The sequence below is a fragment of the Amphibalanus amphitrite genome, unplaced genomic scaffold (assembly GCF_019059575.1).
Source record: "Amphibalanus amphitrite isolate SeventyFive unplaced genomic scaffold, NRLGWU_Aamphi_draft 000794F_arrow, whole genome shotgun sequence".
Classification (NCBI taxonomy): Eukaryota; Metazoa; Arthropoda; class Thecostraca; order Balanomorpha; family Balanidae; genus Amphibalanus; species Amphibalanus amphitrite.
Window position 1 is genome coordinate 181,992 of NW_024882288.1, and position 27,848 is coordinate 209,839.

At 50.8% G+C, this 27,848-nt stretch overlaps 3 protein-coding genes across 3 annotated transcripts; 1 reads left to right on the plus strand and 2 right to left on the minus strand.

The window, feature by feature from the left end:
• On the plus strand, nt 1–13,645 carry LOC122366284 (proclotting enzyme-like). The gene is made up of 9 exons (XM_043338353.1): nt 1–429; nt 4,564–4,659; nt 6,145–6,586; nt 7,032–7,282; nt 9,290–9,482; nt 9,826–9,943; nt 10,450–10,615; nt 11,271–11,410; nt 12,062–13,645. The coding sequence occupies exons 2-9, from the start codon at nt 4,566–4,568 to the stop codon at nt 12,218–12,220; spliced, it is 1,563 nt and encodes a 520-aa protein (XP_043194288.1). The 5' UTR covers nt 1–429; nt 4,564–4,565; the 3' UTR covers nt 12,221–13,645.
• On the minus strand, nt 11,570–26,911 carry LOC122366288 (cell surface glycoprotein 1-like). The gene is made up of 8 exons (XM_043338362.1): nt 25,422–26,911; nt 25,138–25,391; nt 23,562–23,596; nt 22,996–23,074; nt 18,059–18,264; nt 17,568–17,753; nt 15,312–15,902; nt 11,570–14,788 (listed from the first exon to the last, which is right to left on the minus strand). Exons 1-8 carry the CDS (start codon nt 26,882–26,884, stop codon nt 14,525–14,527), a joined length of 3,078 nt encoding a protein of 1,025 aa, XP_043194297.1. The 5' UTR covers nt 26,885–26,911; the 3' UTR covers nt 11,570–14,524.
• Nucleotides 20,637–22,787, minus strand: LOC122366283. Its single transcript, XM_043338352.1, has one exon. It carries the CDS (start codon nt 22,647–22,649, stop codon nt 20,808–20,810), a length of 1,842 nt encoding a protein of 613 aa, XP_043194287.1. The 5' UTR covers nt 22,650–22,787; the 3' UTR covers nt 20,637–20,807.
• Nucleotides 26,912–27,848: the final 937 nt, after the last annotated feature.

Below are 27,848 nucleotides of genomic sequence, written 5' to 3' on the forward strand. Positions count from 1 at the left end.
GGTCACCACGCAGCCACCAGTCGGCACGGAGGAGGCACGGCTCACGGGCGGTGACAGGAGCTCCGGTCAGAGCTCGCTGTCCCCCACAGTCGCCCCCAGTGACCCGCGGTCAGCTCCAGTGAGCAGCTACAGTAGCCCACAGCAGTGGGACCTGTGTCCGAGAGAGTGAGAGGGGAGAGAGTGATTGGTCAACAGTGAGAAGAGTGGAGCTGCCGTCAACAGTCGGCGGCCTCTGTGACCTCTCGTCTATCACAGCGTCAACAGTGTCTCCAGTCACGTGGTCTCGCTGTCTCGCGCGGCGCCAGTACTGGCCGAGTCACGTGCTCTGACTGACTGACGCGCCAAACTCGAGTAGGCGCAGGGAAAGTTGGCGCCGCCGGCCTGCGTTCTGCACACACCGCCTCCTCCTCTGACTCAGACACTCGCCAGGTGAGTTTCGTCTCCAGCTAACAACACTACAGGTGAGATGCACACAGCTTCGGCTATCCGCAACACTTACACATGCCCTGTATCTGATGTGATGCAAATGCATCAGTTGTATCGGAGATTTACCAGAACATCTGTGACCGGCACTTCAAACAAGGAACTGATTTCCAGTTACGCAATGAGTTTTGCAAGACCGTTCGTGATTTTTGCGGTGAGAAGGACGATAGGAAACTATGAAAGTGAAATGGCGCAAAAGCCCGATGTCATCTGTAGCAAAACCACCCAGTGCTCGGTTACGACATACAAGGACACGGTAGTAACATCAAAGGATGTCTGACAACGCTTGAGTGCTTTCCACTCTTATCAATGAAATATCTTGCCCACATCTGATACCATCAACCATGCACTCTCACATCAGAGTGCACGAACACGATCCATCACATCACGAGCATGGTCCTGATGAAATGGAGAAGCCGGCGGAAACAGTGCGCTCCGGAACCGCTCAAGCAGGACCTCTATCACGAGCAGCCGCTGTGAGCCGGTCGGACCGAGTTCCCGTCACGATCCGCGCTCCGTCCAGGCCTGTGTTGTCACCGGCGGTGTGACACATCACTTTCACCCGCCGTCGGTCGGCCGGTCGGCGGTCAGAGAAGCGCCTCTGGTCGGCGGGGTAGCCCCGATCTGTACAGCAGCTGATCGGGCAGATGGTACCCGCCGACCGGGGAGGGGCAAGGTCGCCGTTCACGTGGAGAGGCTAATTATGATCAGCTGGGGTTTGGTTTATCACCAACAGGTTTGCAGAGTGCTGGTTTGATGCAGACTTTTTCAGATGCAGATGTAGATTTTGATTGTATCTAGGTACTGCATAGTAACAGTGGCTTGTAACCGGTGGGAAATCTGTAGTGTGCGATTATATTGCCGATGTGAAGTTGAAGCAATTAAAACCTCGTCTCTGAAAGCGCACTACCAAGCCACGAAAATAAGCAGTGAAATAAGCCAGATGGCTAGATAAACGTCGTATTAGGCTGTTAGAGCTAAAGTGCATAATCCAACAAAATCTTAGGTTACTGGTAGACTGAATAACAATAAGGTCTGTGTTGCAGTATTCGAATAGGTAAACGCACAGAATAACAATGCATCGATGTTTAGAATCCAAGCACCAATTTCAAAATTACTTCGGTACATACACAAAAATGGAGACCAATAGAGAACCATGGCAAAAATGGAAACACTCGCATCACTTCCCTTTTTACTTATTATCTGCGCGTCCCGAAAGCTTGTGGAAAAATTTCATTTCTTTTTTGATAAAAGTAAAGCAATCATTGCATGACGCTGACATTTACCAACACAATGGATGACATCGAATGAAGTTAATAACCGTCCAAACTTCAATCAAAAATACTTCGTAAAAGTGTAAATACGTACACCATGCGAAAATCATAGGGGAGAGTGGGGAAAGATGCCCAGGGTTTTGCTTTGTCATATATTATTCGAAAATGACGATGGGAAAGCAAAAACTTGGAGTTTCAACGGAAGCCGACATCATTTTTCTCCAAAAATATCACACTTTCGTGCCTGAAATATTATAACATTTTTTGCTATTAAGCATTTTCCTGAAGAAGTGAAAGGGGCAGGGGCGCGGGAACTACTTTCCGACTGGGGGGGGGGCACACCATAATAGAGATCAACCTAGGGTACCCCCAAATCTAGTTTTCTCACCGGTTTTAGGCCACTTATTTTTCACCCCTCGGCTTTTTCAACAAAAAAAGAAAACATTTGCAAAAAAAGTGTGGTATTCCGTCTCAAAGCTGTGGGGGCACCGCCCCCACGGCCCCAGAGTTGGGGGGGCAAGCTGCCCCCACTGCCCCCCCGGCTCCCGCGCCTATGGAAAGGGGGCATCTTACCCCACAGGGTGGGAAAGACGCCCCCTGACGTTGGGAAAGATGCCCCCCCCCTGCACTATAAGTGACATAAATGGGCACGTGAATCGCCTGAACGAATCAGTAGGCCCTTCGGGCCTGCAGTAGACACCAAACGTCATCATAAGGGCCCTCAAAAGTAGTCGTAAGGGGCTTCAGAGGTCATCGTTAGGGCCATCATAGTCCAGCGCGGCCAAACAAGCCTCCGTGGTGGCGTTCGGAGACCACTGTGGGGCTCTAATAGGTCTTCATGATGCTTGAGGGCCCTCGAGCCCATCGTGGGGCTGGGGACCTCCGATACCAGCGCGGCCCGTGGGGCCAACGTGGAAGCCCTCAAAGGATGTCGTGAGGGGCCCTGGAGCCAATAATGGGGCCCACAGAGGCCGTCATGAGGGCTCTCAGAGTCAGATGCCGCCCAAAAAGTCGCTATGTGGGCCGAGAGACCGGCATGGGGAGCACCCGACCGTACTGGACTCTCAATAGTCCCAGATCGGCTTTTGTCTACATCACAAGTATGTAATAAATGATTTGACGGGCTGTTTGAAGGACAGCCTACGGATTTAGGGGGGGGGGGGCGTCTTTCCCCATCAGGACAGGGGGCATCTTACCCCAAGGTACCGAAGTAACATTAAATCAGTACAATTTGTTAGCCATAAAACTACACCCAGAAACAAACTGTTTGGGACACAGTGCACGCATGCTAATGTATCACGACTATAGCAAGGGACGCAAAAATTATTTACCTTCTTTGATATTTACAATGTTCTGACACCAAAATATTTTTTGAAAGCAGCAAATAAAAACATGCAATCATCAGCCAGCCGTTGCCCAACTGAGCTTCGCAATTTTTTGGTGCAGTTAACAAGGCAGGCTTCCGCTTTACGCTAAGAACATTAATTTCCAGGTCCGATTCTTTGTTTCGCCGCTAGAGGGGGTGGGGCGTCTTTCCCACCCTGGGCATCTTACCCCACTCTCCTCTACGAACCTAATGATTGGCAAATCGCTCGAAACGATGAATGTCACCATGCTGCTGCCATAAAACATGCGACAGCTTGACATACACCATTGATATACAACTCATGTAGCAGATAAATCAAGTGAAACTTTTTTGTTTTGTTTTCTGGATCTGTCAAATCAGAAATGGCATCGTTCTGTTTATATACTGCAAGATCTATGTATATTCTGTTACATAATTATGTGACAGAGTTTATTGCTATTCTTATTGTTTATTCTATTCCTTTCAATTCTTTCTTACATACAGTGCAACGCTGTCATGTTTTGCAATGTGTATGAATCATCAAATTTGCTAAGCATTTCTGGCAATATCTAGCATTTAAAATATATTTGTCTTCTCTTGTCAGCCCCAAGCAACCAAATAACTTTAAGAAAAAAAAACGCTTTACACCACTACAGCTGAGACAGCTGGGAAAGACCAGAGAACGTTCTCCAGAAACGCTTCCCCGAACGCGGCACCATAACACGCGCAGTGGGTGCGCGTCTGTCGCCGGTGCGTGGCTGACCTTGGGGTTTCCCTGTGTTCTGCCGGTGTGGGTCAGACCCTCTGTGACGTCACAGCCCCCGGGCCGGCCGGCGGGCGGACGTGCGGCCCGCGAGGTCTTACGCCACCTGAGCAGGGGACCCGGCCAGCCGGCCACTCTCCAGGATGTGCCCTGACCTTGACCCGGCCGGCCGGACCTCTGTCCACCTCCCTCCCTCCCTCCCTCCCTCTCCCTTCTCTTCCCGGGATCCGGCGTCCCGGGCACCCGGCCGACCGACCCGGAGATGCGGTTATGTACCCTGGGGCAGTCACAGGGCGGCAGCGGCAGCGTGGTGTGTCGAAATGTGCTGGCCGCGGACCGCGCGAGAAGCTGGTTACGAAGTAGTGTGGTAAACGGGGTGTTCGCGCCGCACAGCCGTAAAGCATGAAGCGGAAATCCTGAACGAAAGTGAACGCGACCCACGACACTGCCAAGCAATCGCAACGCTTGTTATGTATGGTTTCAGCATGACTGGGTACACGTCCAACGTAAAATCGAAACAGTTGTGTAAATATCAGCGCATAGCTTGGTTCTTCTGCTGCTAAACCTTACAGATACTCAGTTGTTACTGCCATTGGTTTATTTTGCTCTTAGTTCTTACTTTAGTGGAATATGACCTGTTCAAGGTGTATATGTAGAGTTGGAGTGTTTACATGGCCCATGGGTTGCTTCTGTTTCAGATATGAAGCCAAGAAGATTGATACAGTGTGCGATTGGCATTTTGCTGCTCACTGTCTGCTCAACCGCCTCGGCAGAAAAAGATGCCGCCTCAACAGGTATGCACCTGCAACCCTACAGAGCGAGACACAGATGCGATCGCCTCTAGCCGCTCACGTCCTATGTCACCAACGGTCTTCACTTTTAGTAGGTCACGTCATGCATGTTTCCCGTTGTTCAGGGTTGGTGAATAATTCATAATGGGAAACAACTTTGACCAGTGACTCTGGGACCGAAGAACAGCGTACGTTTATAATGCAGTACCGAAAACATTCCAGAAAAATTTAAGAATGATTAATCCATCCATTAACCCGCGCCCCGTTTGGCTCTGCCGAGCAACGCGCCCCGTTGGGGGGGGGGGGCTATTTTGCTCCCACCCCTAAGATCTCAAGAACCACGCAACCTAGCGACAAGCGGCAAACGGTGTTGGATAGCCCTATCAGGGAACTACCTTGTGACCCAATTTTATTGACCTAGGTCAAACCGATGACGTCACAGGTCAGGTCAAAGGTCCAATTTTCACCGTTTACAGGCATTTCAAGAAATGCGTTGTAAAATCGAGTAAAATGCATTTCATAGAAAATCATCGATGGGGAAATGTTCTTCAAACAAATATTTTGCTATTTGAGGTCACTGATACCAGGTCAGGTCACAGAGGTCAGGTCACTGGGGGGTCACAATATGAAAGTGTCGTGTGATACATGTTTTATGGTCCATTTTACATGACAAATGCGATTATGTGGGTCAGACAGCCTTTGGGGCCAGCTTAGGTCACGTTTTGGTCAAGGTCAGGTCAAGGTCAGGTCAAGGTCAGGTCAAATTAGGTCAAATTTCAAAGTTGATATTTTTGCATAAAATGGGTATTGAATCGATGCAGCTCGTCACGGGGAGTTCAATGGTGGTCTTTGTTTTGCCGTACGTGGTCTAGAATCGCTAAAAATTGAGTTCAAAATTTGACGTCATCATTTTTGAACAGTTTTTTCGCTATAACTTGGCCAAAAAACAGGATATCGATCTGAAATTTGGTATGTATATAGAAGAGCGCAGGGACTATCACATATATTCCGGTTTTTTCGAAATTCGGAAAGTTGTTTGTTTGTTTTTAGTTTTTCTAAAAAAATATTTTTTTTGAATTTTTGAGGGTCAAAAACCCAAAATTTTGAAAATCCGAGATAACAGTGTTGTAGCGCCGCTTTTTGTCTACCAGACCATATAAAAAACTTTGAAATTGCTTGATAACTGTAGATTTGGTGAGCGTTTCAAGATTGCATGTTTTTTGCTCATTTTTGCACAAACATGACCTCAGTTTGACCTCAATAACTCCTGACCTAAGGTTACCTAAGACTTGAAATTTGGTGTGAAGGTGTCAAATTGATGCCCGGGAAGGTACTGAAAATTTGGCAGCGCTGCGCAACGCCGTTTTCTTGCTATTCAGGAAAAACCACAGGGGGGGAACAAAATGGCCCCCCAACGGGGCGAGAAAACAAAACTTTAGTCTTACCATGGCATAACCTTTTCCTGAGACCACATTTCCGTGTTTACAGACTCGGACTCGGGAGGTCGCGACCGCTCAGGGGACTCGCGCGGCCTCTTCAAGGAGCTGGTGAAGGGCGCCCTGGTGCTGGCCGGTAACAGCGTGCTGGGCCCGAACGTGACCAGCGCGCTGCGGCCGCTGGCCAGCCCGCTGGTGGACCGACTGCTGCCGGAGGACGGCCTGGGCGGCCTGGGCGGGCCATCCCAGCCGCTGGACCCCGCGTTCGGCCAGCAGTCGGGGGCTGCTGCCGCGACGGCCGTGCAGCCGGTGGCGCAGACGGCGGCGGCCCAGCAGAACAGCGGCCAGCCGGCGCCCAGCTGCACCACGCCCCAGCTGACCAGCGGAGAGTGCCGAGACCTCAGCGCCTGTCCGCAGATGCTGCTTGACCTGGGCAACCTGCGCAACAGCATCTGCTTCCAGTCGCTGTTTGTGCCCGGCGTCTGCTGTCCCAGGTGAGGGGAGGGCCGAGCACCACCGCTTGCAGGCTGGATGTTGACTTTGGCATTTGCAATGTGCAAGCAATGCGCATTGTGTAATGGCGGTCTGTCGTTTCCCCATAATGCACATCATTTTCGCCATCCTCTGAGGTGAATCAACATGAAAACACATTCGATAATAAATTTGTAGTTTATGCTAAAGGCAATATTACGTCACTGTTTACTTCAAAAGTCGATGAATGTTAAGCGGAAGGTGCCAGCCAAATATAATCACAATATAATCACAAATCACAAATATAATCACAAATATCATCACATCACACGACCCAACCAAACGAGCATGATACCGCTGCTTCGCATAGCTATTAAACGTGGACGGCACACCTCAATGCCTTCGTTTACCAGACATAACATCCTGATTGCTCGTTCACGCCCACTGACGGCCACCCCCTCCCTCCAGCACGGGCTCATCATCCAGCGGCGTCCAGACGGCGGTGGCGCAGCGGCCGGTCCGGCCTGCTCCGGTGCCCACCCGGCCGTCGTTCGGCGGCTCTCTGGGCCAGGGTCTGGGCCAGGGCCTGGGCCCGCAGAGGCCCCAGAGGCCGCAGCCGCCGCGCCCGCTGCCCCCCATCGCCGGCCGGCCCCCGCCGGTGTCCCGTCCGCCGCCAGTCAGCATCCCCGGCGTACCCGTAACACCGCAGCGGCGCTTCCGTGAGTACGCCGGCCGGCTGAGGGCTCCGTTTATGATTCACTTATGTGAATTTTACTGCCTATAACACGTCTACTGCTGGTTCATAAGTAGTGAGAACTTGCTAGTTTTTGTGTACGTGCATTCTTACACATACCATGAATTTAGGCTAATTTAAACCAGAATCAATAAGACAGGCATCCCTTGTTTGTGTTATATTTATAGGTACCTTTTCATTTCAGTGAGGCAGAGTATGCGTGTACTGCGGTGCAATCTATCAATTGGGCATGTAATGTGTATTACGGTGCAGTCTACCTGTCAGGTGCGCATGTGTAATGCGGCACAGTCTACCTAGCAGGTGTGTAGTGCGGTGCAGTCTATATAGCAGGTGTGTGTAGTGCGGTACAGTCTACCTATTGTCTGTGTATTGCGGTGCAGTCCACCCATTGGGCGTTTGTTGTGTAGTGCGGTACAGTCTATATAGCAGGTGTGTGTATTGCGGTACAGTCTACCCATTGTCTGTATATTGCGGTGCAGTCTACACCCGTTGTCTGTGTATTGCAGTGCAATCTACTCGCTGTCTGTGTATTGCGGCACAGTCTACCCGTCGGGCGGCTGCATAGTGTGTATTGCCGTGCCGTCTACCCGTTGTGTGTGTGATGTGTATTGCGGTGCAGACTGCAGTCTACCCATTGTCTGTGTATTGCGGCACAGTCTACCCATTGGGCAGCTGGTGTGTATTGCGGTGCAGTCTACCCGTTGGGCGGCTGGTGTGTATTGCGGCACAGTCTACCCGTTGGGCGTCTGATGTATATTGCGGTGCAGTGTACCCGTTAGGTGGCTGGTGTGTATTGCGGTGCAGTCTACCCGTTGTCTGTGTATTGCGGCACAGTCTACCCGTTGGGCGGCTGGTGTGTATTGCGGTGCAGTCTACCCGTTGGGCGGCTGGTGTGTATTGCGGCACAGTCTACCCGTTGGGCGTCTGATGTATATTCCGGTGCAGTCTACCCGTCAGGCGGCTGGTGTGTATTGCGGTGCAGTCTACCCGTTGGGCGTCTGGTGTGTATTGCGGTGCAGTCTACCCGTTGTCTGTGTATTGCGGCACAGTCTACCCGTTGGGCGGCTGGTGTGTATTGCGGCGCAGTCTACCCGTTGTCTGTGTATTGCGGCAAAATATACCTCTGCGATGATCAGCTAGCAGTCTGTGCCTACTGTTCCGATGGTCTCGCCCGTTAGCTCTGATGGAAGATAATGTAGTATCTCTAATTGATTTCAGGACAGTGTTATCCTGCTTTCATGGAATTACGCATATTTGTTACGGATCAACTTTTCAATTTAAGGGCGACTTTCGGCCAGTCAATAAAAACGGCTGTTCCAGAGTTATAATGAATGATTCACTCGCTAAATCCTCCTGAACACGTGACTCCAAAACATGGCATAGCTTTCAAAATCCATGTTTTATGGTCAATCTAAGAACATCCAACCTGACCTCTGTTTCGGCCTGTAGAGTGCTCCAGGCGCCGCAGTACCGTGTGATAGGGTATCACTGACCTGACCTGCCCCCGCCCCCAGCCTGTGGAGTGCCGCAGTCTCCCCAGTTCCGTGTGGTGGGGTATCAGTTATCACCGACCTGACCTGCCCCTTGTCCTTGCAGCCTGCGGAGTGCCGCAGTCTCCCCAGTTCCGTGTGGTGGTGTATCACTGACTGACCTGACCTGACCTGCCCCCTTCCCCAGCCTGCGGAGTGCCGCAGTCTCCCCAGTTCCGTGTGGTGGTGTATCACTGACCTGACCTGCCCCTTGTCCTTGCAGCCTGCGGAGTGCCGCAGTTCTGTGTGGTGGGGTACCACTGACCTGACCTGACCTAACCTCTACCCCCGCCCCAGCCTGCGGAGTGCCGCAGTCCCCCCAGTTCCGTGTGGTGGTGTATCACTGACCTGACCTGCCCCGCCCCCAGCTTGCGGAGTGCCGCAGTCCCCCCAGTTCCGTGTGGTGGTGTATCACTGACCTGACCTGACCTCTGTCCTTGCAGCCTGCGGAGTGCCGCAGTCCCCCCAGTTCCGTGTGGTGGGAGGCGACGTGTCCCGTCCGGGCCAGTGGCCCTGGATGGCCGCCATCTACCTGCACGGAAAGGGTCGCAAGGAGTACTGGTGCGGCGGATCGCTCATCTCCAGCCAGTACATCATGACGGCCGCCCACTGCACCAAGGACTCCAAGGGAAAGAGGTCAGTGACAACTCGCTGGTTGTTATAACATCACTGGCATGGTCGTACTACGTTACATTTTATCGGTGCAATTAAAGAGACATTGAAGAAAGCGAAACTATTTAAGTGATTTGAGCTCCATTACCTTAATTTACATCGTCGATCAATAAATTAGCTTTGCTATTTATTGTGAAACATCATTACATATTTTTTTTTACTTTCTAGTAACTTTATAGGCTTTGAGTGATTTTGCTCGCTTTACCAGCACGTTCAATCCAGGGGAGACGTCATTGCTGCGTCTCCCCTGGCGCGCTGGACGCGGGTTCCCAGCGTCTGTCTGACGCCGACTCCGCGCGTGTTTCAGCTTCCACCCTCGTCAGTTCACGGTCCGCCTGGGCGACACGGACCTCTCCACACAATCGGAGGCCTCGGCCACCGTCACGTACCGCGTGTCCGAGTACACGGCACACCCCGACTTCAAGGTGAGGTCGCCACCCGTCCCTACCGCGCACAGTCCGGCTCGACACGGCGCCGCACAGTGGGACCTCCCGGGGCAGCGCGGGAAACAATGACGGCACAAACGGGTGATGACGTGTGGCAGTGGCGTCACGCATGGGGGTATCGTCTGAATGTGCTCGAAGAAGCTCTTTCATGGAGGTTAAGGTCACAGTGGCACACTTACTGAGATCAGGTTGTGTTGGGAAACACCATACGTCGTTATTCCTAAGCTGCCGAGTCCTAATCCTTTGATCCCTGGGACCTGTTGTCGAGTAATTTATCCGTCATGAAATGTCTCGAATGATTCAGTATAAAGGGCTGTATCTGACTACATATTGCGACGTAGTCTATTTTATATGATCCGAACCGGGATTCATCTGCAGCGAAATCACTCGGGCGAAGATTACATGATACAGTTTTAAACTGTTGTGCGGTCGTGAACCACTTCGTTTTCTAGTTCCAGTACCCTGACGCCGTTTCCCATTTCCAGTTGAACGGCTACTACAACGACATAGCGCTGTTCAAGCTGGACCGGCCGGTGGACTTTAATGAGTTCACCATCCCCATCTGCCTGCCGGAAGAGTACGAGGGCGCCGCGCTCGACTCGCTGGTCGGCAGGACGTCCCACGTCATCGGCTGGGGCGTCACCACATACGGTGAGCTGGCGGGGCGTCACCGGGCGTCATCGGATGACACTTCCATAGTAGGATGGACGGTTAATGTTTCTGCCGCAAGTGACGTAATCAGGCAGTCAAAACTGCTTTACTATTAGTTTCACTAAGTAAAAACTTAATCATGAAAAATTATTCAACACTTTTTCTCCTTCGGTTATTGTCGCAATAAGTTTCCAAATGCAACCTTGCCGGGGACGTATTATTGTTTCTGTGGTTCGCGATATTACAAAATGAAGCGCTGCGGACCACGACCCTCGGTCATCTGCTGAGTTGCGACACGGGTCACCCCTGTAACGACGGCTCCAGAGCCATCCAGTGAAATATTTCCCCGGTGAAAGGGAGCCTTTCGGTTTGGACTGACGGGTCTCAGACGTCGACCTTGAACCGTCACTGGTCCTCCCGGCATACCGGCCCGGCCACCGCACCGACACGCGCTCAGTGACAACAACAACATCTCACATCTCGCTGAGATAACCAAATGTAAATGAGCTTGAGCCAAGAGAAAGGACGAATTGCCACATCATTGACTGAACTCTTGGTATCCAAAGAAGCAAGCAATAAGCGATGTCGTTGCAAATGATTATTGAGTGGCTTAAATCCGGTAACGACTGACGCATGACTGCTCGGGCTATTCCAGGCGGTAAGGAGTCGCCTCAGCTGCGCAGTGCAGAGCTGCCCATCTGGACCCAGCAGAGCTGCGACGAGGCCTACTTCCAGCCCATCCAAGAGATGTTCATCTGCGCGGGCTACGACGACGGCAGGAAGGACGCCTGTCAGGTGAGCCGCTGATACATCCTCACAGACCTGGGCTGGGCTCAGCGAGCAGTCAGGGATCCAGACGAGCAGATCCAGACGCGAGCAGATCCAGACGAATATTTGTCGAAAAGGGAAGGAGGAAAAGTAAATATGCACAAGGTCTTAGATGCACTCAGGTTGTATTGTATTGTATTGTATTTACTACAAGCACCCACAGGCAAACGCCCTTTTAACAGGTGCAGTCAAAACAGTACATAAAATCATAAACAAGATGAGGTGAAAACACAAACGATTCACAACACTGTAGTTAAAAGCACGGCATAACATAGGTAGGTATCTACTATGAGCAACACTGAAAAGAAAACAAGCTAAAAGTATACACTAAAAGGAAACATGCTAGTACACACCGGCGGCCTGACCGAATGAATATGCAGCAGTTCTGAAGGCTCCAAGTGTTGCCGTGAAAAAGTCAACTGTACTGTTCAGGTTCTTTTCAATTGTTTGTGTAGCAGTTCGGCTGTCATTTTATTTAAAAAGTGTCATCATTCTCCACTTAGAAGCACGCTATTCATGTATCGCAGCGTGTCGAATTGGGTCATAAAAGACCGGTCTCTATTCATGTGTTGTCCGAGTGCCGTCCGACCGCTGACTGGTGTTCCCGGCCCCCGACAGGGCGACTCTGGCGGCCCCCTCGTCTACTACGAGCGCGGACGCTACATGCAGCTGGGCATCGTCTCCTTCGGAAACCGGTGCGCCCAGGCCGGCTACCCAGGCGTCTATACGCGAGTCACCAACTTCCTGCCTTGGATCCGACAGAACCTGCGAGTGTGATCGTGTGGGGTCGTAGGACCTTCGGGTGTGACTGAGAGAGACCACAGAACCTCCGAGTGTGACCGAGAGGGACCACAGGACCTCCGAGTGTGACCAGGCGGACCATAGGACCTCAGGGTGTGACTGAGTGGGACCACAGGACCTCCAGGTCGGACCGGACGGGACCACAGGACCTCAGAGACTGACCGGGACCGGCGGCCGATGGCCAGTCGCGGTCGATACAACAGTGTACTTACCACTGGCTGAGGGACTTTGCGCGGCGCCTGCGCCGAATGCGACCCACTTCTGCTGGCTAAAGACGTCTGTGTGCAGTGAAAGGGTAGTGACTCATGCCTACGTATTTACTCAATCGCTGGTGCCGTTGGGTGTCGATAAATTTCGACAAGGTGCTACTTGTAGAAGACTTCGAGCTGTGACTGTCATCAGTGCAACCTCAAGTTTGCAGCCGGGTGGTTTCCGCCTTCCACGCGCATCCCTTGAGTTCAGATTCCAAGCTCATCACTCATGACCCTGACCTTGTCGGATCGCGGTCAGGTCCAGGTCCGTGCTCACTGTGCAGCGCGGCTCAGCAGGGAAGGCATGGGTGTCGCTTTGTATAGGCATGGTAGGGCCCGAGCCCTACCAATAATTTTGGAAATTTAACATTATGCCTATGGCGTTGCGTGGAAAGAATCGCTTTGAATTGGCAAAAATTTACATTAGAGCCCTACCAATAATTTTCGGAAAGTGTCGCCCCTGAGGGAAGGGGAGGTGCAGGACAGAAGGTGTCTCCTCAACTGAAAAACGGTCGGCCGACGAGTGAGTGTTCGATCGAGCCGGTGAGTGAGACGGTCGATCGCGCCTCAATCGCGATTCGCTGTTGCCACCGCCGCCGCTACCGCCGCCGCCGGCCGGCCTCAGTGAAAGTGCTGCTCGTTGCCCGTGGGTCCTCCGGCCGGGCCGTGCGCGGCTCGCTGGCACGGCCCGACCACGGCGCGGCTTGTGCCGGCCTCCCGGACCGCCGGCGGCCTCCCGGCGAAACAGAAAGCCGCCCAGGCGTGGGCGACCGCGGACGGGCGGCACACGCCACACTGACGTGCGAATCGCCCGCCGCTCGAGAGGTGCTCGGCGCCCAAAGTGAAACTGTTTTTTATGCTTTTGGTGATGTCTGAGCATTAAGTGACACAGCCACGTTGCTAATGTTTTAAATGTTATAAAATGTGGATTTTGCGAGTGTTTGCTGTTTGCGGTAACAATCAGGGTCGCAATGCCATGTGTATGTTGTTTGGCATCATATGCTCATTACCCAGTAGCTAACATGCGTCCCAAGGTACTCAATTGTTACCGATCATTTGATATGTAATACACGTTACATAAACGACGTGACTGATACTTTGAAAGTTCCTTATAATATGCCAATTTAAAGGCAATACTATCGGTGTGATATTCTATTTCGTTTTCCATAAACCATAAGGAAGGACAATAGGCAAGCTGAAATACATAAATTAGAAAAAGGAAAACTTCCATTCTTGGTGTGTTCAGTGTTCCTCACCTTCTTGCTGCAAGGATTCGGTTTTGTTCGGTACCTATTTCACGTAACCTTACTCTTGTGAGCTGTCCTCAAACGTACTTTTAACATTTATTTTCACATGATCGATTTGTGTTCCTTCAAATCATTTCATCCTCGCTGGCTTGCATTCAGTGATAACAAATACTTAAGTTTTATTGAGCCTTTATTATCTAAAGCTAGAGCTAGTTAAGCAACACCAAACTGCTGGTGTACCAAGAGATAGAAAGAAAAGGTGATATCTATTGAAAGTGTGACCCCGCTACGACGAACGGTGCCAAAAGCACACAACTTTCTGGGGGATCCGACAAATCCGGGGCTTTAGCAGGCTCTTCCCTCGACAATGTGCAGATGTCGATGGTTGCGAGCTGGACTGCTTGCTGTTTACTTTGTGACGATTACACCTTAGCTGTGACAGGCGGAATTCGGCTGAAGGCGAGAGACATTCATCACGCATACAATAGCGCTAGTTGACGTAAAATAGCATCATTAAAGCGCCTAACAAAGCGTTCTTAACATCTTGACATAATTTATTTCCCAAATAAAACACCGATTAATCACGGTTAAAGCTTAACGGCGCACAGAGCACGGGAAACATTAACGAAAAATATTTCTGATAACAAAACAATATTTGTGTGCCTACCTACTACACAAAGTTCTGATCAGTTTGACTGTTTGATTACGTGCGAACAAATGAGTATGCATGCTACCACTGATAAAAGCAAAGAGCATGGCAGTCGTCAGTGCAGACAATTCCGTTATCTCAGCGGCTTGGGGGACGCCCCGTTCACTGGTGGAAGCGAGTTTTCGGCTGAAGACTTTCGGCTGGCCGCCGACTGCCCGGGAGGTGCCAGCGGCTCGTTTGTCGCGCCTGGCGACTTGCCACCCGGCGCTGGGGATTTCCTGTCCTTTTCTGGAGATTTTGCGCCCGGTGTTGGAGATTTTCCTCCGGAGGTTGGCGAATTTCTAGAGCGCGACGGAGATCTGGAAGGTGTCTTTTTCCCGTTTGGTGGTGTTGGACTCTGTAACACAGAGCCATTATCAAGGTCCACGACTTTTTCGACATACCCTCCTGCTGTCTTTACGTTCACCAACTACATACTCGTATACCTACCAACCAGCCTTTAAACGATTGTTTAAAGTGATTCATGGAACAAATTATGTCACAAAAGCAACCATTCTTGATGACGTGATACCTTATCCTGGTTTTATCTCAATCATTTACAATCTGTTCTTCAAACTAAACATGTTTCATTCAAAGACACTAGAAATTATATTTAAATAAAACAGTTTTTGCACGTCGCTTAGACGACAAAAAAATCATAAGCTGAATGCTGTTGATTAACGGCGAGCTTCATTACTCAATTTTCTCCGACTATTGTTCCGCCACGCACCAGTGCTCGCACCTACTTCATGAACTAAGCATTCACGTTTCCTTTTTTTAAGTTAATTCGCCTGTTCCTGATTTACAATGCAATCATTATGATACGCCACTATCTACCACACATGTATGCAGACCAGGGAGATCAGACGAAGTTATCTTACGGTATCGCCGCTACCCTTTAGGGAGCCAGAGTTGGAGCCAGCGACGGTGCCGGGCTCTGTGCCGGGGTTGGTGCCGGGCTCAGCGCCGGGGTTGGTGCCGGAGCCGGGCTTGGAGTCAGTGCCGGGTCTGGAGCCGGACTCTGTGCCGGGAGCGGATCCCTCGGTGTCGGGTTCGGTGCCCTTGTCGGGCTCAGTGTTAGGCTGAGTGCCGGGCTGAGTGTTGGGGGCACCGGATTCCTCAGTGCCGAGCTCAGCGCCGGTGCCGTTGCCTGGCTCAGCACCGGTCTCGGTGCCCTGCCCAGCGCCGGTCTCGGTGCCGGGATCGGCGCCCTGCTCAGTGCCAGGTTCGGCACCGTTGCCGGGCTCTGTGCCGGCCTCTGAGCCGGTGCCGGCCTCGGAGCCGGAGCCGGGGTCGGACGGCCGGGACCCCAGCCGCCGGGACCGGCCGTCGGTCGACGCAGAGCGCATCTGTCGCAGGTAGGCGGTGTCTTCAAAGATGCGCCGGTCGCCGCCGGTCGGACGATGGCCGACGTTGTCCAGAGAGCCCACCTTGCTGGAGACGGACGACAGTTGCACGCGCTGAGAGGTCACCTGCGGCGGCGGCGCCCCGGGCGTCACCGGGTGGGTTACCAGGGGTCCCCGGGGGTCACCAGGGGTCACCGGGCGTCACCGGGCGTCACCGGGTGGGTCACCGGGGGTCACCGGGCGTCACCGGGCGTCACCGGGCGTCACCGGGCGGGCCACATGGCGGGGACGGTGCCCCTGTAGGTGTCCGCTGCAGTGGCGGTGTGTGTGTGGGTGCAGGTCTGGTAGGCTTCATCGGTACTGTTTTGTCTGGCTTTGCCGGTTGATACGAGCACGTGTGCTGCATGGGAGGTGTAAAGAACTAATGTGAAACATGGAGTGTTGAGGTGTCTGAAACCAGACTTGTATGAGCTGTCGTGGTGCAGCTTTGTTAGTGTTGTCCATTCAATCACGCACACAAGAAAATATGTAACATGCAGGTGGGGTGCGCTCCGGGCTGACGATCACGATCACATCCCAGCCGTGTGGTGTCACGAGAAGCTGGATGCTTCGGGGAGCAGCAGACGGACATGCAGCACGCCACACACGGCCTCTGACAGAGCTGAGCGGGTGCGGGGAGAGCCGATACCACAGGTAACTGCGTGCAGAGCGGACACTTACATTGCTGCGACTCTGACTGCGGGACCGAGGAGATACACCCAGCAGCTGAACAGGGCGCAAAGGTCGGTCACAGCACATTGACAAGACATACGAGTATACGGAGAGCCGGGCGAGTCAGATATCGGCAAAAAGCGAGGCAGCTCTAAGCGACATAAGCCAAACACATACCTCAGACAAGTTATCAGCGCTGAGAGAAGCCCGGCACGGCAGTAAGCTGTTAGCTGCATGCCAGCTAATTAGCCAATTAGCAATGTTTGCAGTCTAGCTACGAGCGTCATAAAATAAGCACGCTTGGCCCTATTGTATTCAGAGCTGACCACCCGCCCATTTTTTCTCCAGCATTGCTACTTAGCATATGCTGCAAGTGCATATGCATGCACGTTTTGAAGAGAACATAAGCCATGCGATTCAACGTCAATGTTAAACGCAAGAGGCATACCTGTTTTGAATACATCGAAGTGTGCAGTAACATGTCTACATACTGCCTGATATAATGGTTGTAATGGTGTTTGAATTGTATGTGTTGTGTAATGTATGCATATATAGGCCTTAGTATGATACAATCCCCAACTCAACACAGACATACACCGGAATGCAGGTCGCACATTGGATGGAAGAAGTTTCGAAAAAAACGCTGAGAGGAAATGAGAAAGCTTATGCAGCGCCCGTGGATAAAAATGCACACACACTTTGTCATTGAAGACATAATGATTTAATAGCACAAGGAAGAGAAAGTTATCATTTGCCAGCAGCCTAACATTTCTTACTTGACAGTATTAACTACAGATTACTTTCAGCAATCTTTCGTCGAATATCAACGTTTATTAAACATGTGAACATGTGAGCGATGACATTTAAAACGTAGAGATGAGGCGCTCATTGCGCAGGGAGTCCTCGTCCGACCGAGCACCACGGATTATCTGCCAGTTGCACATCAGCTCTGAAATGCCACTGAATATCCTAGCTGTGAGCAGCCGACCGGACCAGTTTGGCAATGTCTGTGTGAAGTAACGCTGCCGTGCAGTCGGGCGCGCTCTCTCGCGTGCACGGCACGGCACCGCGGTGACCTACCTTGACGTCGCCGCCGCCAGGCTTGTGGTGAATGTTGGCCTTTGAGCCGACCTTCGAGGCCGCCTGGCGCTTGAAGTCGAGCTTCTGCGACTCCACCTGGACATTGCCCCCGCCCGGCTTGTACTTGGTGTTTGCCAGGGAGCCCACCTTCGGCTGGCCCTTCCACTCGAGCTTCTGCAGAACGATCTGTGACAGACCGCAGGCCGGTGAATACGGCAACAAGAATAGAAGATGATGGCTCGATTCGAAAAGAATATGTGAGACTTAGTCCGCTGAGCCAAATGTCATTTGATACCACAGGAAGCTAACAGACATTGAAGATTTCGCCAGGAGCCATCAAAAGTATTTCGTCAGCATCAGACAAGTTGTATCCTTTTCACTTCCCTGGATCGCTGGCCCTGTTTTGCCCGGACTGACGTTACTGTGGTGACCTTTGCGGCAGTCCCTGCCCTGTTCCCCGGTCTGACCCCTATATATGACCTTGGTCTGACCTTTTTGTTGCCGCCGCCGGGTCGGTAGTCGGAGCGCGCCTGGACGCGCGGCGCCGCCTTGCTCACGTCCACCTTGTGGTGTTCGATCTTCACGGCGCCGCCGCCGGGCCGGTAGCCGGTGTTGGCCAGGGAGCCGATCCGCGACTGGACGGCGCTCAAGTTCGGCGGAGGAGCCGTCCCCACCTGCACCTTGTTCATCGGCAGCTCTGGAGCAATACACAGGGGGATATATCAGGGTCACAGGTCAGGATCACAGGATCACAGGGACACGTCATGGAGAGGGGAGATGGGGGCTGATGGTCACGGTCTGTGATACTGCCCCGTTTCGATACCGGCGGCCGATTTCATAAAAAGGGCGTGAAAGACGGCTCAACACAATTTTTCACCCATTTGGTTACATTTCACACCAAAACGAGCGTCATCCGTTCCTAATAGAACAACCCACTTCTAAGGGGTGTAGCTGCTTTCAGTAAGGTAAAATACACAGTTGATGTAAAATACTACCAAGCTTCATGACATCGTCCACTAGAAGGGATGTCACACTTTGGCCGGCCTGAGGGAATAGTCTCCTAACAGTGACAGTGGTCAATGCATCACTTGCATTGACAAGTGGTCAATTACTTTCATTGACAGCGGTCACGCAAGTAATTATATTAGGTCGGTAAAAAGGTCACGGGTATTGGCAATGTGGGCACATTCAACATTCCGATTAAAGTTATTGCTTCTTCCCGGAAATTATCGACTGGGTGCTAAAAGTAAAAACCAACAATACTGGCACATTTGGATTCTGAATTTTATAACATCCACAGAATAAAAAGTTGGAACAAAATGAGTGAAGGTAGTTTCCTGATAACAAGCGAGCTCGGAGTGAGAAGCAAGTCTAATCTGGCTCTAGCCCTTGACGGTGCGGGGCAGTCGCTATATTTTGCGTCCCTCATCGGCTCAAATGGAGCACGACCCTTTCGCGATTCGCTCGAATTCAACTGGAACTTAAAGCGAGCAAGAAAAAAAAACGAGTGTTTTCTCTAAAAAGAAGTAAGTCAGCTTTTCTCAATTTGAAGGTCTCATGGTGACACTGGTGACGTCGAACAATTTTAAGAAAAGTTAACTAAATAAATGGGTTTTTGTTTCAAGTTAACTTCGGGGCAGAAGCATACGTGGAACAAATAGCCATATTTGACAAGTAAAAACCCGACACCTTAGTTGCAGCAAGCTGATTCGAATAATATCATAGCTTTTATTTGGCAAAAGGGGAACTGAGAAATGACCTAAGATGACCTCGGGTGACGCGGTATTACATTGGCACATGACGTGACCTGCAAGGGTTAATTATGTAAGATCGGTGTTTTTTTTTTTAATTTAGCGCCCCTTAACTCGCGCCGTGCTGGGGGGCCTTTTTACGCTGCCCCCTCCTCAGGGTTTTCGCAGATATCTCAAAAACGTGATACATCGTTTCCGCACATGTTCTGAAAATTTCAGACCCGGGTCGATCAAGACCAGGACACCAGGTCACGTCAAATGACCTTACCTCAGAAAGGGTTCAAAGGTTCGCTATAGCTACACCGAAACAACGACCACTTTGAAACTTTCAGCGATTGATATGAGTAACAGAATGTATTAAAATTATATATCGGACTTTTTATATCTGTGACCTAAGGTCAGGTCAATTTTGCGACGACCTCTCGCATAATAAGTCAATGGAAGAAAATTGAAATGCACCTCTTTTGGACGAATGTCGTTCAAAACACCCTCAAACATCAGCTCGTAGGAAAAAATGACACACTGAGTCGGACAAATGCATCTGTGACCCCCCTGTATGCCCCTGAGGTCATCTCAGGTCATGAACGATGACCAGCAGTTTTTTGGCTATAACTTTTGATAGAGACGTGCTAGAGCGATGAAAACACGTCAGATGTGTTCAGCTCGACGATATGGATCGATTGATATACAACATGACCCTTTCCGGTCAGGTCATGACCTTTTTAGGTCAAATTTTCAAAACATCCTTTCAAGGTCAACACATCATTTAATCGACGCATCTCGACGAGAGGAGCACGATGCTGCCGAAAGTAATATCGTGGTTCTCTTGAGTCAAAAGCATACATAAAAGTTATTGCCGAAAAAAACATTTTTTTTCGTAAAAACGGCTATTTTTACCGTCTTTGCCTTCTGGAGGCCAAACCGTTGATCTGAGGTCAAATCTGGGACCATTACTCAGAAAGGTCTGTAAAAGGGCTATCGAATGCGCTTTTCCACGGCGCTTTAGCCCTACATATTGGCTCCCGAGTTAGCCGTTGGCAGTTTCCAAAATTATTGAAAGGGACTAAATGTGACCTTTGATGACCTCTGGTGACCTGAAATTTGACCTGACCTTAAAAATGACCGAAGTGTTACCTTCCTTATTTTTGACGCTCTTCCGATTGCCGCTTACCGCGTGTCGCTACGTGGCCCAGGAGCCGAGTTAGAGGGGGAGACGTGAAAACGCCTCCCCCAGCACTCGGCGGGAAGTTCAGGCCACCGGCACGGCGCGGGTTAAATGACACAACGTTGTTTCTCTTTTTTTATAAAAGCATGCTGCGAATGTAAAAAGGATATATTCTGTTACCATATTTGCAAAAGTTGATGTGCAAAACAGCATGTCACAAATGTATGGAGCAGGGACAAAAAAAAATCACCATTACAAATATCGTCGTTCGACCGACAGGGGGGGGGGAGGAGAGGCCAGACTACGTAGACACGTCACTGTTGGTCACTTTTTATTGCTAACCAGTGACATTTTATGGATGACTTTGATTGCTTCTTTGTCTTTGCTCAGCTGTTCCAGGAAACGTGAAATGGCCTCAGGCATATTCTTCGGCACCTGAAACACTTTCCGCTTCGACCGCCTTCTCTTCACTGCGGTGACCTTCTTGTGGTCCCTGGCCTTGCGGTGCACCTCCTCCAGGAGGGTGGGTCGGTCGGCTGCCCTCTGTGACCTCCCACTGACGGGTCGTGAGCCGGCGGCCTGGGAGGACCGGCCGCTCACCGGCCTGGAACCGCCGCTCCTGGCCGGCGGGTCCCGCGCCGCCGGGCGCCGCCCGCTGCCCCTGCGCGGCCGCCGCCGAGGGCGGTCACTGTGGGTGGACCACTGGTCCTCGGACCGGTCCGATGGTCCGCTGGCCTCCGACGGTGAGTAGGTGACCCGGCGCGAGCGGCGGCGGCCTGGCCTCCGGCTGGCAGGGGTCTGGGTGCAGCGACTCCGGGTCCCTTGAGAGGGCTTCTTCGCAGATACCGGGCGGCCTTGTTTGTGTTTGGTGCTATCTGGATCCAGGTCTTCGGCACGTGTCTGCTGCTGCTGCCACTTAGCTGGAGGATGGCCGTCCCTTGGCTCCTCATTTTGCCTCTCGTCCAAGGCAGGCTGATGCATGAACGGAAATTCGTAATCAAACTCAGGCGGCGGAGGGATGATATGTTCTGAGATAGCCTCTGTCATGCTTGGACATCGCTGATGATGTTGAAAGTAGGCTGTAAGCTTGGCGCTCAGCTCGTCACGAGAGACGCTTGCTGAATTAGCAACAACGGAGTCGCTGGATGCTATTTTCGCCTCTCTAGGTATTTCGGTGGCCCCTGCATGTTTTTCCTGGGGCAGAACTCCAGCCACCTCAGTGATCTCTATTGCAGTCACTCTCGTGTTCCAGCTTCGTTGATACGTTTCCGTCAGACCAATATCATTTTCTCTTTGCAATTCTGGAGATGACGCTGGAGCTAGATGAAGGTCAGGCATTCGAGCGTCGGTGAAACTTGTTTGAGTCAATTTTGAATCACCCTTCTTAGCACTCTCTTCGAAAGATTTCAGGTTCTTCGCACGAACAGAAAATCTCCTTTTCAATTCTTGCACACCTAAAGCTGGAGTCTCCGTTGTGTGTGCAAACTCTGAGATGTCGTTATCAATACTTCTTGCAGATCTTTTAGGAGAACTGTGGCGGTGTGACTTCTCGTTTTCCTTCTCACTAAAAACAGTGCAGGACTTGGAGGAGAAGGAAGCAGAGTCCCCAGTCGATCGCATTTTAGTTACGCCTTGGCTTCCAGCACCATAGACATCACTTGAATGCAACGCTTTGGGTAGTCCAGATATTGATCTTTCATTCTTAGACATGCCACTAGAATGTGTGTGAAGAGTTGTGTCAGATTCTGCTTTGCATGATGTTTTGCTGCGCTTGCTCTGAAAGTTTAACTCTTTATCTCTTTGTTTTCTTGCCAGAGTTTGCAGTGCAGCGAAATCAAGCGGCTTATCTTTTATTCGTCTTTTCCACTCATTTTCAATCAAAGATTTAATATCTTCTCCCAAAGCTTTATCCGGAGGCTCTTTTTGAGTTTTCAGTGCTGATACCAGGGTTTGCCCTTCTCGAATGTCCGAGAGGCTGGAGCTGGACGCCCATCTCGATTTTCGTTCGTAACTTGATCTCGTTTTCTTTGTTGCCCACGATGGCCGGAATGCTGGACATGATTTTAAACTGAGACTATCCGAGCTTTCGTCGTATTTATCAAAAGTTACAAGATTTCGTCCTAAAACTTTATCTCGTGGGAGAAGAGAAGTTAGTTTAGATGACATTTGGTATTTTAAATAGTTCGCCTTCCAGAAAATAGCGTAATTTCTGCCGAGTTCATTTTGTAACAACAGGTGATGGCTAACCAAAAATTTCAATTGCAAAAATATTCCAACCAATTGAGAAAAATAAAACAAAAATCAACTGACAGACATTTTTGGCGTCATTTTATTATCGTCTGTCTTGATTTCTAAACCAATAATGACCGTGCCTTTGAATCACGGTATACTTGCACTTTCTATTACAGTTTCTCGTTTTTCATTCCTGTGAAAAATGGTATTTAATTTAACGTCTGTTCCTCAAAGTGACCTTGCCTTCCCTAGGCTGCTTAATTTAACACCGTTAACTTACTTTTTGGTTTGTCTTGCAGGGGATCCAACCTTGTTGAAGATGACCGTCCTCTCCTCGGTGAGGCGTTCCTGCTAGTTCCCTGCAATAGACGAATTAGGCATGCAAACAGTTATAAAGAACATGCCACAATGGAAACTTTAACTTCATGCCATTATAACTCAACTCTCCAGAGGCCAGATAACACCTCCTTAGTTTTAAGCAATTAGCAGTAACTGCGGTAAATTGACACCAAATAGTAACTCTGTGTTATCGAGTTATATTTATTTGTCTTTTCCACATAGTTATATTAACCGAAAGTATACCTCACAGTCCGGCCGAGGTGTGCTTGCTTCAAAGTGATCTGTGCAATCGATGGGGGTAATCGGTTTTCTTCACTTTGAAGATATCAGGCAAATGTCATCATGCAGTCCAGAACTTCTATAATACGAAAATTCATAGACGTCATCATCATTATATTAGATATATTATGTTACCGATTGATAAGCACACAGTCACGCGTTTCAGGTTAATCTAATGCATAAAATTGGATATAAATAATTATTGAAAAGAAAAAACGTCAGACTCACCCGGCCATTGCTACCTCCGCTGTCCCCAGTCGTTTCTGAAAAAAAAATCAGCAAGTTAGTTAAATATTGAAATAAAGCATACGCATGTAAGCTCATGATACGCTTCATACAGTCGCGACAGGGTAACATTGAACGGCTTGTGGGTCTTGTTAGTTTGAGAGGCTGTATGCGGCACGGTGGTGGTTACGTTAATATTTGATCATTTTCTCAGAAACATTATAATAATACACTGTATTGGCTTGATTGGCAATTCTAATATTCAACTTCATATTTTAATAGTTGGTAGTTTTAAAAACGTGTAAATCTCACAACGATACAGAAACACAATGCATTCCGAAAATAATTAAAGGTAGTGTGCCAGCTTTCTTGGACCATATGGAGTTAATGACCCGGATAAGGAGAACCGGATTTTTAGAACTTATCCATACCTTCAAAACTTATGGAAACGTCTTAAATTCTTCAAATTTTGAGTACCCCAGTGCGAAATTCGCCCCGACGGGTTGTCGGTCGTACCCCAACCACATTTCACACCACTATGAACAATAAATGCACACACTAAAATCGCTATTACCGATAGGCTCATCCAATCAAGTTTCGATAAACCCGTTCATCATCATCTCCTGCGGTTTCGAACACGCCTGTTAGGTGGCTTCTGATGCTCGTCGAGGTCGGAATTTCCAAATACGCGTGGTGCGTCGGGCCGCGCGCTCTGACTTCGGCCAAGAAAAATGCGTCAGCTGATCATTGTCATTTCTGCCACTTGCGTGTGGTGTAATGGGGTCATAACTTAAGAGACGGCTGTTTCATATCAATTATTTTACATAAAATCATATTTCAAACCACAAATTAATGTTCGACAGCCAAATTTAAGAAACAATACCAATACAGGCTTACAGTTTAAGGCTCGACATTGTGTTGTCTACGATTAGACAGCTGATAACTCATTCCCGTACGTCGTATGGTCGTAACACTATAATGACCTTTGCTTATTGTCACAAGTGCGCCGCATTCGCGATTGTTGCCCGACGCCTGTTTGCAGGTGAGCCCACTACAATTGTTATACATATCTAAAAACCGATAAACTTTTAGGCGAAAAAGGCACTATTCCAGGCCCATTTTTTGATTTTTTTTTTTGCGATATTAGGTAAAAACAGAAGCTTCTTATCCTAGGAAAAATAAAACGGGAAATCTTTCAAAGGTGGCACACTACCTTTAATAGTAAAAGAAACATTTAATTGCAGCAGCCACGCAAGCATGCATCAAGCTATAAAACATTAAAAACATTCCGACATGCCGGTCTCGCCCTGGTTTCCGTCTTCCGGTCCTTCCGGCCCTCGCCGCCACTGATAGCCGTTATATTCTAAGAGTAAACACGGGGTAAATGTGTGGTTGGTTGTTTGAAAATTCCCCGGAAAGATCATTGCGACTAAGATCAATAACTGTCCCCACCGCAGTAACCCGACCTTCTCCCATCAGTTTGCACGAACTCAGTGAACAGAGGTGACCTTTCGTGCACCAGACACATCACGTGCACAGTGCACAGTTGATCACGCGCCGCGCCCGTGCAGCCGCCCACCTCTGCGCCGGCGGGAGAGGGATCGCTCGCGCTCCTCCCAGCGCCGATAGTCCTCGTCCAGTAGCCGTTTGCGCTCCACCAGCAGCTGCTGGCCGCGCGTGGTCGGCACCGTCGGCCGCTCCTTGGTCACCAGAGGCCGGCGCCGCTCCGGCGGCTGCCGCCTCCTGGGTGACCGGCTCGTCCGGACCCCCGGGGCCGACCCGGCAGCGGGCGCGCCGGCCGACCGCGGCCCCTTCTTCGGAGCCGCCGCTGCCGGCTGGGACTCCGGCTCCGGAGCTGCTGCTGCCGGCTGGGACTTCGGCTCCGGCTCCTTTGCTGCCGGCTGGGGCTCCGGCGCTGGCGACGGGTCCGGGTCCGGTGTCTGCTTGTGAGACTCTGATTCCGGCTCTGGTACTGGATCCGAAATAGGCTCTGACTGAGTCATCTCATTTGGTTCTGCTGCCTCTTTCACTTCAGGCTCAGATTTTGATCCAGATTCCGGTTCGGTTTCGGACTTAGTTTTGGTCTCTGGTTCGGGTTCAGGTTCAGGTTTGCGTTCAGGTTCAGTTCCTGGTTCAGCTTTGGGTTCAGGTTCAGGATCAGGTTTCGGATCAGTTTCAGGTTTGGGAGCGGCTGCAGGTTCGGGTGTGGGTTTAGGCTTATCTTCTTGCTTAGGCTCAGATTTTGGTCCCGGTTCAGGCTCTGGTTGAGACTTTTCTTGGTTTACAGGTTCAAATTGCGATTCAGGTTTTGGTTCCGGCTCCGGTTCAGGTTTGAGCTCAGACTGTGGTCTGGATTCAGGTTCGGGTTCTCGGTTTGGTTCAGGTTCAGTCTCTGATTCAGATCTAGTTTCAGATTCAGGCTCGGGTTCTGCCTGAGGTTTTGACTCAGGTTCTGGATCAGGTTCCGGTTTTGGTGTCTGCTCCAATTTTGCATCTACTTCTGACGCAGGCCTTCTATCGTCCTCCTTTTCTTCTGCCTTTAGTCCAGAATATTCCGATTCTAAATTTGCGTCCTTCTCCTCGCCCTTGGCTTCGTCAGGGCCTGGCTTAGATTCTGGGCGGCCACTTGATGCAGGTTCGTCCGCGTTTGTGTCTTGTGGGCCTGGAACCGAAGGAGCTCGCTCAGGTTCTGGGGAATGAGGTAATGACTTATGCTCGACGTCTGTTGAAGTCTCTTTGGGATCGACATTGGGTTCTTCGACGTTGGTATTAGTTGGTTCAGCGTTCGAGTCTTCCTTAGGCTGAGCGTCTTCTGGTGAAGCGACATGTGCTGGAGGGCTGGAGGGCTCCATTGACTGCTTTTCAGCGTCCTGTGCTGGCTGATCTCCTTCGACTTGACCGGCATCTCGTCCATCCTCAGGGTCCTTCTGGCCCCCCATTTCGGTGACAGTTACCGCACTTTCTTCAAGGCTCAGTTCTTCTTGCTTATTCTCTCCGGGCTGGTTGCCTGCGGGCTCCTCGTTCTGAAGACCACTTTCCCCTCTAGGTGTGTCCTCCTTCTCGTCCTCCTGTTTCTCCTCTCGGCCGTCCGGCTGGTCCGGGCTGGGCCACTCCGGCTCTGCCCCCGTCTCCTGCTGGTGCGGGCTGGGCCACTCCGGCTCCGCCCTCGTCTCCGGCTGGTCCGGGGTGTCCTCCGGAGAGGACACGTCCTCCGGCACCTCCGGCTCCGGACTCTCCGGCGCGTCCGAGGCCGTCAACTCCGAGAGGACCGACTCGGGTCGTGAGGAGGCCGGCGTGGCGACCTTCAGGGGCCCCTCCTCCGCCATCGACACGCGCCACCACGTGCCACGTGCCACGTGTCGCCGTCACGTGGCGCGGCGGCTGGCACACGGTCAGGTCACAGCGCGCCCGCCTCACTGCCGCCGACAGAGGCAGCACTGCGTCACATACGTCTATGGCCGGCGTATGTCGAAATGGCCCCAGTGGCTTCGATAGCACCAGATCCTTGTCTAGCGTTGTGGCACGACAATTGAGTTATGAGGACACGGGACGGTGGTTTGCTGAACCACTAGGCTGCTTTAGATGCCAAGCTGTTGCAGGCAAGCTGAATTTATGTCCCTGGCATGTCGGAAAGGTATTCGGTTTGCTAGTAAGCTGTCCCTCAGTTTAGTAGTGGAATCATGCATATTAGCCCTCGCCAGATATATCAGTTTTCTACATACGCCCTGACCTCCTCTGACGCGAGAGAAGCCGAGTTGGTGGAACCCTCTTTGCCGTTTCGCTCCTAATTGCGCTGTAGGACTCTCGGAAAAACGAGCATGGACAACGTTACGTTACGATTAGCAGCAAGGTGCCCAATTTTAATATAGCAGGTCAACCGGTCACCTCTGAGGCCAGATCAATTGTACTCGATCGTACCAATAATTGCCATTTCGGTCACAAAATAAGTGTTGCGTTCGTTACTGGGAAAGAAGAAAGCTATGGGATATCAGAAGAAGCCCATGTGTTGATAATTAAATATATTCAATCGATTAAAGGAGGGAAATAATGAAGGGTTCTTTAGTAGGTTTATCTAATACCGTTGTTGATTAGTTGCTGATAGCATGAGGTTTGAATGAATGTACGCTGATACATTATTCACACTCTTTTTAGTGTCCCATGGCTATAATACTTTTGTAAACACCCGGTTGGCCCGGGGCCGACGTTTTAGGAGATTGGACGTCAGCTCCTTTCAGCCTGTCTGAGCCGGCTGTTTGGGCAGCGTCTTTGGGGGCACCCGGCACGGATGGA

What these genes read in the sequence shown, in the direction of transcription:
- LOC122366284 (XM_043338353.1), top strand. Translation starts at nt 4,566, where the DNA reads ATGAAGCCAAGAAGATTGATACAGTGTGCGATTGGCATTTTGCTGCTC. An exon ending in AAAAGATGCCGCCTCAACAG is followed by an intron (nt 4,660 to 6,144) that starts GTATGCACCTGC and finishes CCGTGTTTACAG; the next exon opens with ACTCGGACTCGGGAGGTCGC. An exon ending in CGGCACACCCCGACTTCAAG is followed by an intron (nt 9,944 to 10,449) that starts GTGAGGTCGCCA and finishes TCCCATTTCCAG; the next exon opens with TTGAACGGCTACTACAACGA.
- LOC122366288 (XM_043338362.1), bottom strand. Translation starts at nt 26,884, where the DNA reads ATGGCGGAGGAGGGGCCCCTGAAGGTCGCCACGCCGGCCTCCTCACGA. An exon ending in GCGGAGGTAGCAATGGCCGG is followed by an intron (nt 23,075 to 23,561) that starts GTGAGTCTGACG and finishes CGTCTATTGCAG; the next exon opens with GGAACTAGCAGGAACGCCTC. An exon ending in TAAAGGGTAGCGGCGATACC is followed by an intron (nt 14,789 to 15,311) that starts GTAAGATAACTT and finishes TCTGTGTTACAG; the next exon opens with AGTCCAACACCACCAAACGG.
- LOC122366283 (XM_043338352.1), bottom strand. Translation starts at nt 22,649, where the DNA reads ATGTCATCTAAACTAACTTCTCTTCTCCCACGAGATAAAGTTTTAGGA.